Genomic DNA, 16,873 nt, shown 5'->3' with positions numbered 1-16,873 from the left:
ATAATCTGATTTCACTCTCTGCCTACCATCCATCCACCATTTGCTCTTATCTTGGTCTTTACAATAACATTTTCATGATAATGACCTTTCACAGCAAACAGTGAGAAAAAACAATGGCGTGTACCTGCCCGAGCACTCCCCTTTTTAGAACTTTATCTCAGATTATTCTTTATACATACACCCCCATTGTGCACTAATGGCAATCATTACTTTGTTTCATGTACCTCATGTATGTATATTATGTTTTATTTCTAAAAAAAAAAAAAAAAAAAAATCTTATCAATTTTAAATGACACTTAAGACATAAATACAACTTGTATTAAGTGATAACACTTTCTGCCATTGGGCTTCTCATGTGTGATCAGAGACTGGATCGCAGAGCTCCCTCCAAATCAACCTGGAACCCAGCTGCTATCAGGAACTGGGGCCTCTGAATACGGGTGTGGGTGATCAAAGTTTTTTGAATTCAATATTGCCCTTCGATAGCAGACCAGTCCACGGCATCTGTAGTTCCAAACGTTGTGCCTAGAACCAGAGTCAGAACAGCGCAACGCTTGACCTCTGTCCCTTTCTCTCCATGGAGACATACAAGTAGCAGGGGAAAAAGTGGGATGTCACCCCAACTGCTAACTGTATGCATGTATCAGTGTATATCTTTGTGGTGATATACAACAATGGCTGACAGCAAAGGGATAACATGTTGGGCTGGATGGGTTTAAATGTTTGGTAAGTCTGAGGACCCAGCCAAGGGCAAGTGTGATCCAGGCTTTATCCAATAGCTCTGCAGGAATAAACGACAAGTGAAGTGGTTTCTGTTGGCGCAGCACATCTGGGCGCTTCGGCAAATCTTGTGTTTTGTACTTTTAACTAATAAAGTTAGTCTGTTTTTGAAACTTTGTAGCGATACCTCACTTCATTCCATGGAAGACAGCGGCTACTCTTACCTGAAACAGCTTTTGGAAATGTTACATCCATAAATATATGCATTTTACACAACATTTCCACTAATACGGTAATCAATATTCATTTCTAGCAAAACAAAAATATTTATTTTTAAGCCTTGTAACATGTTTTCGTCACTACAAATGAAAGTCCCAAAAATAGGACTGATGAAGAAATCATATTTAATACAAGGTTTTTTTTTTTTTTAACAAATTAGAGTCTTAGAGTCTTTTCAAAAGAATGCACAAATCTTTTCAGTCAGATTTCAGCCCGATCATCCCTCCATATATTCCACATGTTGGTCACAGATCCGTAAGCTGATACTTCCGGATAATTCCATCTCTACAGCAAGTATAGACAAGTTTATCCATGGCTGCCACCTGCAAGACAGCACAAACAGGACAACGATAAGAAGAGCAGGGTTACAAATGACACGCGTTGTATCAGCAGAGAAAAGTTAAAGGCTAGTTGTCTAACTCTTGGCTTCCTCCTGGCCTTCAAGGACTGGAACGGTCTATGACATCTAATAACGTAGTTAAACCTTGCATGTCCCGGCTCTTTGGGAAGTCTTATTGTGTCAAAAAACCAAAACTACTATCCAAGATTGCTGTGGGTAGGAGAGGGGCATTGCAATGGCTACAGAACTCCCCTCTTAGCACTTGTTATGGTTAAAATCAAGCAGAATATGTCGATGACTTTCTGCTGTTAGTCCACTAAAGTGTCCCTGAGTTCCATCAAGATATGGGTATCACAGATAAATGATTGTACGTCCCATCTCTGACCTGGCAATTTCTAAAAGCTAGCACACACATTTTATTATTCTTTTCCTACATTCCTACTTTTCCTACATCTTTTCCTACATTTCCTCCTCATTCTTCCTTTTTTGCTTGGACTGTTGAAAACATGGTCATGAAAAAAAAAAGGTTTACATTTCTCAGAGAACTTGCCTCTAGTTTTTGCCATACTGACAGCCTTTAGAGCGGTTTCCTCCTACACACCTTATACAATTGCAGGTCTTCACATTTGGTATCATCATGTACAAACGCGGCTAATGCTGCTCTATGAGAAAACAATGGATTGGCAGAACGCGGACATTGTCGAGCATCCACGTAACAAGGAAAAACCCTAGTGTTAATCAATAATCTTTTCTGTAAATACTACCCCTCGCTACGGACAGTAGAGTGGGGAGAAATATTCACATTACTGTACGGTCTGTCTTCCCCACAGTCTGGTACCGTACCTTGTATACAGGGTCATAGTCTGGTCCAATGAGTTCCAGAACCTGAGCAGAGTCTTGTTGTAAAACGAAACAGGTTCCATCACCTAAACCGAGGAAGCAAATCAGCTTTAGAGGTTTAAATGGATAAAATGATCAGAGCCAGATACATTCAGTTAGCAGAGTGACCCAAAGAACATGGGGGTTGATGGAGATAAATTGGTAGTAGCCTCCTGTGTTATAAAACCTACATTTTATGAAGGAATACAAGTGAAGACACTCTCAGGGCATTTTACTAAAGTGAGAATTCAAGGTGAATTTCATGTTTTAGGCCGAAGTTGCCAAACAGAACTAACAGAATGTTTCCAATACGGCTAGTTTAGTCTGAAATGTAAAAAACACTTTGAATTCGCACTTTCCTGAATAACCTTGTATGTTCTATTTCGCTTACACTGAATTAAGTTCGATTTACATTAAGTAAAACTGGTAAAGCCTTTAAAAAAAAAACCAAAAAAAAAAAACATCAATACTGATATTGTCCACCGCCGCAGCACATGTTGGCAACTTATTAAATAAACATCACCCTCTTTAAGCCCATATTGTGTCTGTGAGGATACCTTGGCTAGCAATAAATCCTTCTCCAAAGGGCATCAAGGAAAGCACTGGGGCCCCTGACTTGCACAGAGTCTGCACTGGGGTCCTGTGAGAAAAAGGAAACAAAAAAAACTTGTAAAAACAACTTCTCACTATGTGGTCCTCTCCATGAAAGCAATCGGAATATTAAATGCTCACCTTGTATTCCTGACATCCAGTGTGTATATGTTACCATCCTGGGTTCCCGCCAGAACGTTTATACTGGAAAGGAAGGTGCAGCAGTTAAATGCATCGGATCCATCGAAGACAAATATCTAAAAAACAATCCAGAACACAGACACGCAGTAAATCTCCATCACCGCGTACGATATAAAGTAGGGGTGACTAAAAGGTGGATGTTCAGCGGTTACAGAAACACATGCCCCATGACGCATTGTCATTTTTGACCAGACCAATAAAATATATTCAGATAGACATACACGTTTTATTTCATAGATTGGACTGTCAAAATCACTAGCAAATATAAATATGGCTTTTGTATATGGGGTCTGGAAAATGTCTGCATCTCTGTCGAGTTTTGTACTTGCAGCGCTGCGGAATATGTTGGCACTATATAAATAGTTGGCACTATTGTAACTGCCGTAAATCCAAGTTTATTGGCTAAAACTTAAAGTGTCATTAAACATCTGAAACTAAATTCATTACAGCAGTGTTCCCCAACCCTCGGGCCGCGGACATGTACCGGTCCGTGGATAAAACGGTACCAGGCCGCCCAGGGGTGTGCGAGCCTGCCGGCTAATGCAGGGCTGGCATTGCCCAAGTGCCAGCCCTAAAATGTGCCTGCGGACCGGAGGGGAGATCAGAGATCTCCCCCCCCCAGTCTGCAGGCACTGTGCTGACAGCCGGCAGGGGAGGGAGAGAGGACCCGGGAGCTCTTACCTGCAGCTCCTCCGGGTCCTCCTCTCGCGAGATTTGGAGCGTTACCGCGGTAACCACGGCAACGCTCCAAATCTCGCGAGAGTGAACTCTAGCCCTGTAACTGGGCTAGAGTTCATCTCACCACCACCGGACCACCAGGGAATCCCCACCGGACCACCAGGGATTCCCCACCGGAACCACCAGGGAATCCCCACCGGACCACCAGGGACTAAGAAATGTCCCCCCTCCTCCCAGTAAAGGTAAGAGGGGGGAGAGGAGGGAGGGGGGACATGAATATATTAAGTTTAATTAAATAAATTTAAAAAAAGCCTCCCTACCCTCCTTACCCCCCATACACACACTGCCCCACAAACACTGCCCCATACACACACTGCCCCCATACACACACTACACACACTGCCCCACAAACACTGCCCCATACACACACTACACACACTGCCCCCCATACACACACTGCCCCATACACACACTACACACACTGCCCCACAAACACTGCCCCCCATACACACACTACACACACTGCCCCACAAACACTGCCCCCCATACACACACTACACACATTGCCCCATACACACACTACACACACTTCCCCACAAACACTGCCCCCCATACACACACTACACACACTGCCCCACAAACACTGCCCCATACACACACTACACACATTGCCCCATACACACACTGCCCCACAAACACTGCCCCCCATACACACACTGCCCCATACACAAACTACACACACTTCCCCACAAACACTGCCCCCATGCACACACTACACACACTGCCCCACAAACACTGCCCCATACACACACTACACACACACTACACACACTGCCCCACAAACACTGCCCCCATGCACACACTACACACACTGCCCCATACACACACTACACACATTGCCCCATACACACACTGCCCCACAAACACTGCCCCCCCATACACACACTGCCCCGCAAACACTGCCCCCATAGACACACTGCCCCACAAACACTGCCCCATACACACACTACACACACTGCCCCACAAACACTGCGCCCCATACACACACTGCCCCATACACACACTGCCCCATACACACACACACATACACACAATTTTGAGTCTATGTCTTTATGTGACTGTGTTTGTGATTTTCTGACTATGTATGTGTCTGCGTGTTTTTTTAATATATGTGACTGTTTTTTTTTTTTGTCTTATTAAATCAAAACAAGCGGGCCACGGAAAAATTATCAAACGTTTACCGTTCCGCGGCGATAAAAAGGTTGGGGAGCACTGCATTACAGTATGTGCAAATATGGAGAAAGGACAAATTCCACGAGAACATTCTTTAACCCCTTAAGGACACATGACATGTGTGACATGTCATGATTCCCTTTTATTCCAGAAGTTTGGTCCTTAAGGGGTAAAAGTGGGCTCCTAACTTACTGCTGTAAGGAGTTACATTTAGAAAAATCATGTTTCCAGTAATCACAGGCCATGCTGAATGTATTATAAGAGCGGACCAGGTAAGTCGCACTGGGCGGTACTCACAGGCGTACGACTTTGCACACTCACTCCCTGCAGCTTTTTATCCTCTCGCGCCAGCAGCAATAACTTCCCTTCAGTCCCCACTTCGCGGTCGCCTGGGATATAAACACAAAGCACAATGCACGGTATTATCAGGGAAAACGTGCTAAAATGAACCAAAATGTTATGTTAAAAAACGGATTGGAATTTTCTTCTTTCATTTATTAATTTTAACTTTTATACAATCGACCTATTAAATGACAACTTAAAATTCCCTTTTGTGCACTACACTGGCTCCGAAGAGGAACTGACACTTCTCGAGAAACTACACCATTCCATAAAACATTGAAAATCACCCAAAATATAACTTTTTTTTTTTTTTCTTGTGATGTGTTTTTTCTTTTAAACTTCTATTAAACACTTCGCACATGACATCATAATCCAGTTCAGACAAGGCACACCCAGGGCACAAATTGCAAATTAAAATCGACCACGTACCTCCACTCCCCCGTGGAGGGGCCTGGGATCGTGAATTACTGTAACACAAGGCTTCCCGGGACCAGAAGATTAGGGACTGTGGCACCGGGGGGACTCAATAAGCAGAACTTACTTTAGAGTTTTTTTGGCTGTGACATAAATAGCTAACATTTCCATGTACACGTGCCTTATCTTTATTTTCCAGCAGATGGTGTGCTTCTTACAGGGTAAGTCCTCCTAGATTCTATATGGAACTTTTTTATATAAAATTTCATTTAGCCTCAGTGTAATATACTGATACTATGGATCACCCTTGCGTTAGGCTGAGGCATCAGCATGTCATTTGGATAGCATGCTGTTAACTATGTTCCACTACGAGTTAATTTTATTGTGTTTCTTGATTTGTTTTATGCTTCTGTCCTTATGTTGCCTGGCTTAATGTATGTCCTCTACTTTGGTTCGTGTTGTCTCTTGTGAAAGGTGGATCTTTGACCACCGCTTAGAAGAAATGACACTTTTAAAACAATTTATTTATACCGTTTGGTTATTATTTTGTACATTATGTCCCTATATCAGACTCCATATATGCTTTTGACCGCAAAGTCCTGTTTATGTGCTAAAACTGATACTTTCGACTGCAGAACTGATATCTAATTTTTCACCATTTTTCACCAACACATGGTCACAACTTTTCATGTACTTCCCTTCATCATTTTCTGAATTGGGAGCTTACTTTACGTTTACCTAGTTTCTGTCTCTGGATGATCTGGAGTTATGCTGGAGTCTTCCTAACACTTATCTCTGACTACTTTACAGCAAGTAGAACTGTCATTATTTCTTAATCTTAAACTCTTATTTCAGCATTTAATGAGGATTACTTCTGCATTTCACTCAGAGGTTCACTAGCTTTCTCTCTCACTATCACAGGGATATTCAGCACACTTTTTCTCATTCTGCTCTATTGCTCACATCACTACAGCGACAGTGAGTGAATCAGTCACTAGAGACGTGTGTCAAACTAATTGATATACGGAATTGTTTTTAATGCTATTTTATTAGCTAATTTATGATGTCTTGCATGATCACTTCCGTTTTACACCCTATATATTGTGCTTCATGGTTTTGTATGGATGTCATGAAAAAAGTCCACACGGGACTGAAACGCCAACTTAAATGTTTTACACAATAAAATGATTATTGCGCTACAAAGTCCTGAGTGCACCTTTCTGGGGAAAAAAAAACCACAACGTTTGCACTGAGGCCAGCACAACAACGGAGAGTGAGTGCCTGGCCCACGCTGGATATAAGAAAAGATTTACTTTTTTTTTCCCTCTAACCTATTAAACACCTATATCCACCAATAGAGAAAGCTGATAGGGACCCAATGACTTACTCGGTGGTTGTTCAGGGGATCCCAGGTTCACGGTGTTGTCAGGCACCCCTATGCACATGCCGTTAATAGGAACACCACACTCTGCAACCACGGCGAGGCAGGAGGATCTACCGCAATCCCAAAGTCTGGCTGTGCCATCCCGAGAACAAGACAACACGTTCCTTCCACGATCCACCACCGCCAAGTCCAAGATTCCTACAAAACAGGACCTTTAAAATGACGCATACACATTCTGCTTCTCCCACGGGGCTGTTTGCGGTGAATCCCTTGGGAGTGGATTTTTTCTATCCTACCCCCCCCCCCCCTTTGTCTTTTGTAATGTCGGGTAGTAAAATACCACAGGTTATGTGATAGTGCATGACAATGAATTCTATAATTAGAAACTTCTTAGTATTAGTAAAATCGGCAGATTCGGATTAATAAACAAACCATCTCCCATACAATCTTATGGGAGACAGAATTGGCCTTAAAGAAACAGAGAAGCTGGTAGAGATTAGGAAAACATTTCTCTGGATCATCTCTGTAATAAAACAAACGGTGTTTAGTGGCCCTTTAAAAAGCTGGCCATTTATTTTAATAGCCCAGGACTGCTTTTAAACATACTCTAATGGTAAAAGATGACGCAAGTTAAAGTAACCCAATGCCTCGTCTGCGAATTCTTGTAGATATTATTAAATCAAGCTTGCAATAGCAGAATTTAGCAACCAATCAAAAAACAGCAAGTGAGATGCATGCTGAGATATATTTTAGTGTAAGAAGAATTGTTGAGTTTTTGTGATAAAAAAATAAATAAATAAAGCGGCTGTACTCAGTAATATTCCATTATGTGACAATAAGTCTCTATAGAGGTACATGGGATTTCAGGCCGGGGGAGCTACGGTCCTGGTTACCTGCTTGATGACCTTTAAAGGTAACCGGGCAGCTGGCGTCTTCCACCGACCAGATCTTAATCTGAGAATCCATCCCTCCGCTGAGCACCACCATCCCGGAGGGGAAGAACATGCAGCAGTTTACATCATAAATGTGACCTTCCAGAACCCTCTGCAGAAGGAACAAAACACACAACGTTATCACCTGGGTGGTCCGTCCATTGTACGAGAACATATTACAGCGCTACAAACACTCCACAAACAATCCACTCATCGTCAGGGATCTGCTGGGAAACATGACCGAAGCAGCAGGCGTCACCAACTTCATCCCTCTATTTTGGCTTTAGTAAAAAACACTGACGGTAATTTCACTAAAGAAATGAGAACAACTAAACTCTACATTCTAGAATTTTATGGGATGGCTCAACATTCGACTGAAGACAAAGAGAGAATGCGGCTGAAATCCTGCAGATTAAAGTGATTTGGATGATACACTGTCCCTTTAATATTGTAACGTCCATCTGTACTGTGCAGGGGATGGGGGTCAGTCCTGACTGGTAAACTGGCAGACGTTAAACGTGATATTGATATTTGCCAGTACATGCGGAGTTTAACATACAGAATGGAGTTTGCGATTGTAAGCTCTAAGGACTAGAGTCTGAGAAATGTTGACATTTGTTGCTATGTTTTAGTAGCTGTGTTATATAGTCCTTACATATCTGGGTTTACATAATTGTTATTTTAGACATTCAAAGGGTTAATTAAACACAGAGCAATCGAACTTACTCTAATTTCCCCGTTATTAGTTTGCCAGATCTTCATAGATCCATCTGTACTGGTAGAGAGCCCCAGTCCCCCTCCGCTGGACACATCCATGCAGGTTATCTGGTGGAAGGAGGGGAGACAAAGAATCATAAAGGAATCTGACAGAGGTATTTAAACATTATATATATATATATATATATATATATATATATATATATATATATATATATACACACACACACACACACACACACACACACACATCACATCACTAATACATACATACATACACACACACACACACACACACACACACAGAGAATCCACTTCAAACTAATTTTAAAGATCACAAAATTGTTAAAAACACGTAACACAAAAAAAAACCAATGTATTATCATGCATTGAATAGGTCTGATACCTCAATGTGTTACATTTTATGGCAGGCTCACACAATGTACGATCATTTAATAATGTTGTTCTCTTTATAATGAGTCACAAGGTAAGTGCACTGTATTTTCTATATTGCACTAATATAGCAGTTTATAAAAAAAAATTTACATGTTCGGGTGAGTGCAGTCTTTCTTTTAATAAGCACAAAATAATACAAAAAGCAACTAAATAAAGAGTACCCGTAGGACTTTAATAATATTTCATATTTACAAAAATGTGCAGTTAATACCAAAATAAATGTTTTGTGTATAATACAGATAAACTAATTTGACGCTCTGCTATCAGTATGGCGTCTTGCGTCTACCCATAATTCCGTGCAAACACACGGAATCACGAGAGTCAAAGTATCTCTCGTTTCAGGAACAGCTTCATACAGTGTGTTATAAACGGCAGGTACCATGCGTTAATCATTTAACACACTTAGAAGATTCTCTTTCAACATTAAAGGGGGGGAATTAACCGTAAATTCCATGTACATGACATAAATAAAAAATGCAAGTGAATGTCAATTTTTTTTAACTTTTTTTTTGGTTTCTTACCAGCGCTAATCTATAGTCGGCTTTTAAAAATCAATTTCTGTGCAAGTTGCTTTTAAACGTTTAAAGGGATAATATAGTCACCTGAACAACTTTAGCTTAAAGGACCACTCTAGGCACCCAGACCACTTCAGCTTAATGAGGTGGTCTGGGTGCCAGGTCCAGCTAGGGTTAACGCATTTTTTTATAAACATAGCAGTTTCAGAGAAACTGCTATGTTTATAAATTGGTTAAGCCTTCCCCCTATGTCCTCTAGTGGCTGTCTCACTGACAGCCGCTAGAGGCGCTTGCGTGATTCTCACTGTGAAAATCACAGTGAGAGCACGCAAGCGTCCATAGGAAAGCATTGTAAATGCTTTCCTATGCGACCGGCTGAATGCGCGCGCAGCTCTTGCCGCGCGTGCGCATTTAGCCGACGGGGCGGAGAGGAGGAGGAGAGCTCCCCGCCCAGTGCTGGAAAAAGGTAAGTTTTACCCCTTTTCCCCTTTCCAGAGCCGTGCGGGAGGGGGACCCTGAGGGTGGGGGCACCCTCAGGGCACGAGTATGTTTTCCTGGCACTAGAGTGGTCCTTTAATGAAACAGTTTTGGTGTATAGAACATGCCCCTGCAGCCTCACTGCTCAATCCTCTGCCATTTAGGAGTTAAATCCCTTTGTTTATGAACCCTAGTCACACCTCCCTGCATGTGACTTGCACAGCCTTCCATAAACACTTCCTGTAAAGAGAGCCCTATTTAGGCTTTCTTTATTGCAAGTTCTGTTTAATTAAGATTTTCTCATCCCCTGCTATGTTAATAGCTTGCTAGACCCTGCAAGAGCCTCCTGTATGTAATAAAAGTTCAATTTAGAGATTGAGATACAATTATTTAAGGTAAATTACATCTGTTTGAAAGTGAAACCAGTTTTTTTTCCATGCAGGCTCTGTCAATCATAGCCAGGGAAGGTGTGGCTAGGGCTGCATAAACAGAAACAAATTGATTTAACTCCTAAATGACAGCGAATTGAGCAGTGAAATTGCAGGGGAATGATCTATACACTAAAACTGCTTTATTTAGCTGACTATAAAAGTAATTTAGGTGACTATAGTGTTCCTTTAACAGAATTTTCCTGGTTTACTGTACTGACAGTTAAACACGATTCAACGCAGTTTGTAAGGAAACACAGTTTGCCTGTTTATTAGAATTCAGGTAAAACCTCACACTGGTTTATGCAATGATTGCACCATTGTTGGTGGGTTTTTCCCCCATTTAGAATTCCTTTTATTTTACTTTTTTAAATATTGTTCTATTTTTTTATTTTTTTTAAAAAAAACCTAAAAACACACAGAACGGAAAAGAACGGAAGACGTAAAAATAAAAAAAGACATATGTAAAAATACCTTACACTTTTCCCATGGATTCTCGCGAAGCCAGTGTACGGAGACAGAAATTTGGAGGATGTGTTTTCCCTGGGACAGGAGACAGATATACTTTTCTGCAAGAAATGCAAGATGCAGAGTAACCATCTCGAAAGCACACAGGCGCATGCTCTGATAACAATGACCAAAAAAATCATACGATCAAACACCCACAGCCGTGACATGTCACATCCGCAGTAACAGCAATCTGAACGTGTGCTTCTTTCCCCAACACCTCCTAAACAGTAAGAACAGTGTTTACCTATTGCAAACAATTTATCTAAAGAATACGTTATCTGTGTCTGCTTTTAAATTATCCACTTGGCTTTTGTGCGATGGTTGAACTGCAAATATAAATATAAAAATATAACAGTGATCTGAAAAAGATTATTTTGCAGAATAAAGCCGAACATATAAGCAGTCCACAGCTTTATACTGTTTGTGTTTAGCTCATGAAGGAGGGTTAAGAATAGCTCTATGTAAGCTAAAGGCTACAAAACCCAATTTGGATGAACTACAACCCAATTGCCATGTTTCCCAGGTTTAACCTGAGTTTGTTGTCAGGTCTGTGAAACCAGGCACCAGTGTTTTTAGGTTCATTGAAAACTTTGTTAAAGGACCACTATAGTCACCCAGACCACTTCAGCTCAATGAAGTGGTCTGGGTGCCAGGTCCCCCAGGTTTTTACCCTGCAGCTGTATGTTTACATTAAGGGTTAATCCAGCCTCTAGTTGCTGTCTTCCTGACAGCTGCTAGAGGCGCTTCCCCGACGCTCAATGAGAAAATCACATTAAGCACGCAGAACGTCCATAGGAAAGCATTGAGAAATTTTTTTATGTGCGCGCGGCTCTGACCGCGCATGCGCATTCGGCTCCACAAGTCACCAGCGCCGAGGGAGCCCAGCACTGGATAAAGCTAAGTGTCTGAATGGGTTTTAACCCCTTCAACCCAGCGGGAAGGGGGCCCTGAGGGTGGTGGGAACCTAAGGATTATATAGTGTCAGGAAAACAAGTTTGTTTTTCTGACACTATAGTGGTCCTTTAATGTTATATTTGTTTATAAAGATGGGATCCATCTTTGCTGGTTAGTAAACCATTAGTCTGCGATACCGTACTAATTTATACCAGGGATTGGGATGTTCTCAAGCTATGACTGAAGTAGCCATTTGGTTGTTAGAGGCAGGGCTGCAGTCTGCTGGGGATGGAATACCTGTGTTAAATGGTGAGTAAAGTGGTAACGGTGCCTGCAGTTTTCCTTTAATTGCATTTCAACAAGCAGTTACAACGTACCTTTGTGACTTCATGTACAACAAATTCATCTGAGGACGTGATATGGGGAATGCCATCGGAACCAACCCCCAGGCATTTCAGACATCCGTAAATTGTAGGTTTCCCTGTTAAAGAGAACATTCACATTTTAGTGTGAGACTTTGTGATAAACAAGGACAATGACAATTCCCACTGACAGCGGTGTTTAACTAACGTGAGAATTCACTTTTACTTCTTATCTGGCCTTAAATATGAAATGCGTTTTGCATACTGGCTGTAGTAAATAAGTGGGTCAGCGTTTGTTAAGTGATACGCTCCTATACCAGTCTAGTGGCCGTCAAAGCAGTGGATGACAAACTAGGAATTGTGGAGAAATAACCAGAGAATTGCAGCTTTCTGGGTCAAAATGAGAAAAAAATGCACAATGAATAAACCTAATGTTATAAACCAACAAAATGTGCATTTGAGACATTGTGCTGGTTATTGCTGGGTCTTTTAGGACCTGCTTATTATAATATCATATATTAAATATATCCTGTATTATGCAATTATAGAATGTATGTTTTGGTTTTTATTTTTCACATTTCATTAGTGTAATTACAAATCACAGTGAATTGGCGTCTCATTAAATAAACGGTTTATTTTCTACCTGCAGGATTTGAATGTAATATTTGTAAGGTGGCATTATTTAACAAGCTTCCCATCGATGTGTACAAGCAACGATAAACAGTATTAATTAAATGGCAGCTGGGATCACTTGGGGAACACAGGTCAGGGTGGCACAGCCAGGAATAAAACCATCACTCACAATAAACATACCTGCAATCTTACAAGACACCCACGCTTCGCCATCAGCCTTCCTGCAGAGAAAACATATTAGTTTGTTAAACAGACACAAGTTACAGTTACTGGACAGAGAGAAAAGGCTCTGCACTCAGTTACTGGACAGAGAGAGAAGGCTCTGCACTCAGTTACTGGACAGAGAGAGAAGGCTCTGCACTCAGTTACTGGACAGAGAGAGAAGGCTCTGCACTCAGTTACTGGACAGAGAGAGAAGGCTCTGCACTCAGTTACTGGACAGAGAGAGAAGGCTCTGCACTCAGTTACTGGACAGAGAGAGAAGGCTCTGCACTCAGTTACTGGACAGAGAGAGAAGGCTCTGCACTCAGTTACTGGACAGAGAGAGAAGGCTCTGCACTCAGTTACTGGACAGAGAGAGAAGGCTCTGCACTCAGTTACTGGACAGAGAGAGAAGGCTCTGCACTCAGTTACTGGACAGAGAGAGAAGGCTCTGCACTCAGTTACTGGACAGAGAGAGAAGGCTCTGCGTTCAGTTACTGGACAGAGAGAGAAGGCTCTGCACTCAGTTACTGGACAGAGAGAGAAGGCTCTGCACTCAGTTACTGGACAGAGAGAGAAGGCTCTGCACTCAGTTACTGGACAGAGAGAGAAGGCTCTGCACTCAGTTACTGGACAGAGAGAGAAGGCTCTGCACTCAGTTACTGGACAGAGAGAGAAGGCTCTGCACTCAGTTACTGGACAGAGAGAGAAGGCTCTGCGTTCAGTTACTGGACAGAGAGAGAAGGCTCTGCGTTCAGTTACTGGACAGAGAGAGAAGGCTCTGCGCTCAGTTACTGGACAGAGAGAGAAGGCTCTGCGCTCAGTTACTGGACAGAGAGAGAAGGCTCTGCGCTCAGTTACTGGACAGAGAGAGAAGGCTCTGCGCTCAGTTACTGGACAGAGAGTGAAGGCTCTGCGCTCAGTTACTGGACAGAGAGTGAAGGCTCTGCGCTCAGTTACTGGACAGAGAGAGAAGGCTCTGCGCTCAGTTACTGGACAGAGAGAGAAGGCTCTGCGCTCAGTTACTGGACAGAGAGAGAAGGCTCTGCGCTCAGTTACTGGACAGAGAGAGAAGGCTCTGCGCTCAGTTACTGGACAGAGAGAGAAGGCTCTGCGCTCAGTTACTGGACAGAGAGAGAAGGCTCTGCACTCAGTTACTGGACAGAGAGAGAAGGCTCTGCACTCAGTTACTGGACAGAGAGAGAAGGCTCTGCACTCAGTTACTGGACAGAGAGAGAAGGCTCTGCACTCAGTTACTGGACAGAGAGAGAAGGCTCTGCACTCAGTTACTGGACAGAGAGAGAAGGCTCTGCACTCAGTTACTGGACAGAGAGAGAAGGCTCTGCACTCAGTTACTGGACAGAGAGAGAAGGCTCTGCACTCAGTTACTGGACAGAGAGAGAAGGCTCTGCACTCAGTTACTGGACAGAGAGAGAAGGCTCTGCACTCAGTTACTGGACAGAGAGAGAAGGCTCTGCACTCAGTTACTGGACAGAGAGAGAAGGCTCTGCACTCAGTTACTGGACAGAGAGAGAAGGCTCTGCACTCAGTTACTGGACAGAGAGAGAAGGCTCTGCACTCAGTTACTGGACAGAGAGAGAAGGCTCTGCACTCAGTTACTGGACAGAGAGAGAAGGCTCTGCACTCAGTTACTGGACAGAGAGAGAAGGCTCTGCACTCAGTTACTGGACAGAGAGAGAAGGCTCTGCACTCAGTTACTGGACAGAGAGAGAAGGCTCTGCACTCAGTTACTGGACAGAGAGAGAAGGCTCTGCACTCAGTTACTGGACAGAGAGAGAAGGCTCTGCACTCAGTTACTGGACAGAGAGAGAAGGCTCTGCACTCAGTTACTGGACAGAGAGAGAAGGCTCCGCACTCAGTTACTGGACAGAGAGAGAAGGCTCCGCACTCAGTTACTGGACAGAGAGAGAAGGCTCCGCACTCAGTTACTGGACAGAGAGAGAAGGCTCCGCACTCAGTTACTGGACAGAGAGAGAAGGCTCCGCACTCAGTTACTGGACAGAGAGAGAAGGCTCTGCGCTCTGTCTGATTAATCACTTGGGATACTTTGAATCACTATATACACGGTCTGATTATCATGGGATACTCTGTATCGCTATATACACAGTCTGATTATCATGGGATACTCTGTATCGCTATATACACAGTCTGATTATCATGGGATGCTCTGTATCACTATATATACAGTCTGATTATCATGGAATACTCTGTATCACTATTTACACAGTCTGATTATCATGGGATACTCTTATCACTATATACACAGTCTGATTATCATGGTATACTCTGTATCACTATTTACACAGTCTGATTATCATGGGATACTCTGTATCACTATATATACACAGTCTGATTATCATGGGATACTCTGTATCACTATTTACACAGTGTGATTATCATGGGATACTCTGTATCACTATATATACACAGTCTGATTATCATGGGATACTCTGTATCACTATATATACAGTCTGATTATCATGGGATACTCTGTATCACTATATATACACAGTCTGATTATCATGGGATACTCTGTATAACTATATACACAGTCTGATTATCATGGGATACTCTGTATCACTATATACACAGTCTGATTATCATGGGATACTCTGTATCACTATATATACAGTCTGATTATCATGGAATACTCTGTATCACTATATATATGGTCTGATTATCATGGGATACTCTTATCACTATATACACAGTCTGATTATCATGGTATACTCTGTATCACTATTTACACAGTCTGATTATCATGGGATACTCTGTATCACTATATATACACAGTCTGATTATCATGGGATACTCTGTATCACTATTTACACAGTGTGATTATCATGGGATACTCTGTATCACTATATATACACAGTCTGATTATCATGGGATACTCTGTATCACTATATATACAGTCTGATTATCATGGGATACTCTGTATCACTATATATACACAGTCTGATTATCATGGGATACTCTGTATAACTATATACACAGTCTGATTATCATGGGATACTCTGTATCACTATATACACAGTCTGATTATCATGGGATACTCTGTACCACTATATACACAGTCTGATTATCATGGGGTACTCTGTATCACTATATACACAGTCTGATTATCATGGGATACTCTGTATCACTATATATACAGTCTGATTATCATGGGATACTCTGTATCACTATATATACTGTCTGATTATCATGGGATACTCTGTATCACTATATATACAGTCTGATCATCATGGGATACTCTTTATCACTATATATACACAGTCTGATTATCATGGGATACTCTGTATCACTATATACACAGTCTGATTATCATGGGATACTCTGTATCACTATATATACAGTCTGATTATCGTGGGATACTCTGTATCATTATATACACAGTCTGATTATCATGGGATACTCTGTATCACTATATATACAGTCTGATTATCATGGGATACTCTGTATCACTATATACACAGTCTGATTATCATGGGATACTCTGTATCACTATATACACAGTCTGATTATCATGGGATACTTTGTATCACTATATATTGCAGTGGGCAGTATCCCCTCTCACCGCAGGGTTTGTTGCCAGTCACTCTGGATAAAGATCCTGGCAGACCCCATACTGCAGCCTCATCACCCGGAAGCAGATCTGTCCTT

General features: G+C 42.1%; 1 protein-coding gene across 2 annotated transcripts; it reads right to left on the bottom strand.

The window, feature by feature from the left end:
- Positions 1 to 1,065: 1,065 nt before the first annotated feature.
- Positions 1,066 to 16,871, bottom strand: PAAF1 (proteasomal ATPase associated factor 1). 2 transcript variants are annotated; one of them, XM_063444970.1, is made up of 12 exons: positions 16,788 to 16,871; positions 13,166 to 13,206; positions 12,368 to 12,471; positions 11,066 to 11,155; positions 8,720 to 8,818; positions 7,955 to 8,105; positions 7,065 to 7,259; positions 5,219 to 5,310; positions 2,951 to 3,066; positions 2,776 to 2,858; positions 2,183 to 2,265; positions 1,066 to 1,322 (listed from the first exon to the last, which is right to left on the bottom strand). In XM_063444970.1, exons 1-12 carry the CDS (start codon positions 16,835 to 16,837, stop codon positions 1,245 to 1,247), a joined length of 1,182 nt encoding a protein of 393 aa, XP_063301040.1. In that variant the 5' UTR covers positions 16,838 to 16,871; the 3' UTR covers positions 1,066 to 1,244. The 2 variants fall into 2 exon arrangements, with proteins under 2 accessions (XP_063301040.1, XP_063301041.1); XM_063444971.1 differs by lacking the exons at positions 12,368 to 12,471; positions 13,166 to 13,206; positions 16,788 to 16,871 and having other exon boundaries at positions 11,061 to 11,137.
- Between the last annotated feature and the right edge of the window lie 2 nt (positions 16,872 to 16,873).

Source organism: Pelobates fuscus, chromosome 1, assembly GCF_036172605.1.
Source record: "Pelobates fuscus isolate aPelFus1 chromosome 1, aPelFus1.pri, whole genome shotgun sequence".
Taxonomy (NCBI): Eukaryota; Metazoa; Chordata; class Amphibia; order Anura; family Pelobatidae; genus Pelobates; species Pelobates fuscus.
This window is presented reverse-complemented; position numbering and strand designations above follow the sequence as displayed.

Coding starts and splice junctions, on each gene's coding strand:
- PAAF1 (XM_063444970.1), bottom strand. CDS start 16,837: ATGGGGTCTGCCAGGATCTTTATCCAGAGTGACTGGCAACAAACCCTG. Junction 11,156..12,367: donor TTGTACATGAAGTCACAAAG/GTACGTTGTAAC, acceptor CATTTCTTGCAG/AAAAGTATATCTGTCTCCTG. Junction 8,106..8,719: donor CTAATAACGGGGAAATTAGA/GTAAGTTCGATT, acceptor TTCCTTCTGCAG/AGGGTTCTGGAAGGTCACAT.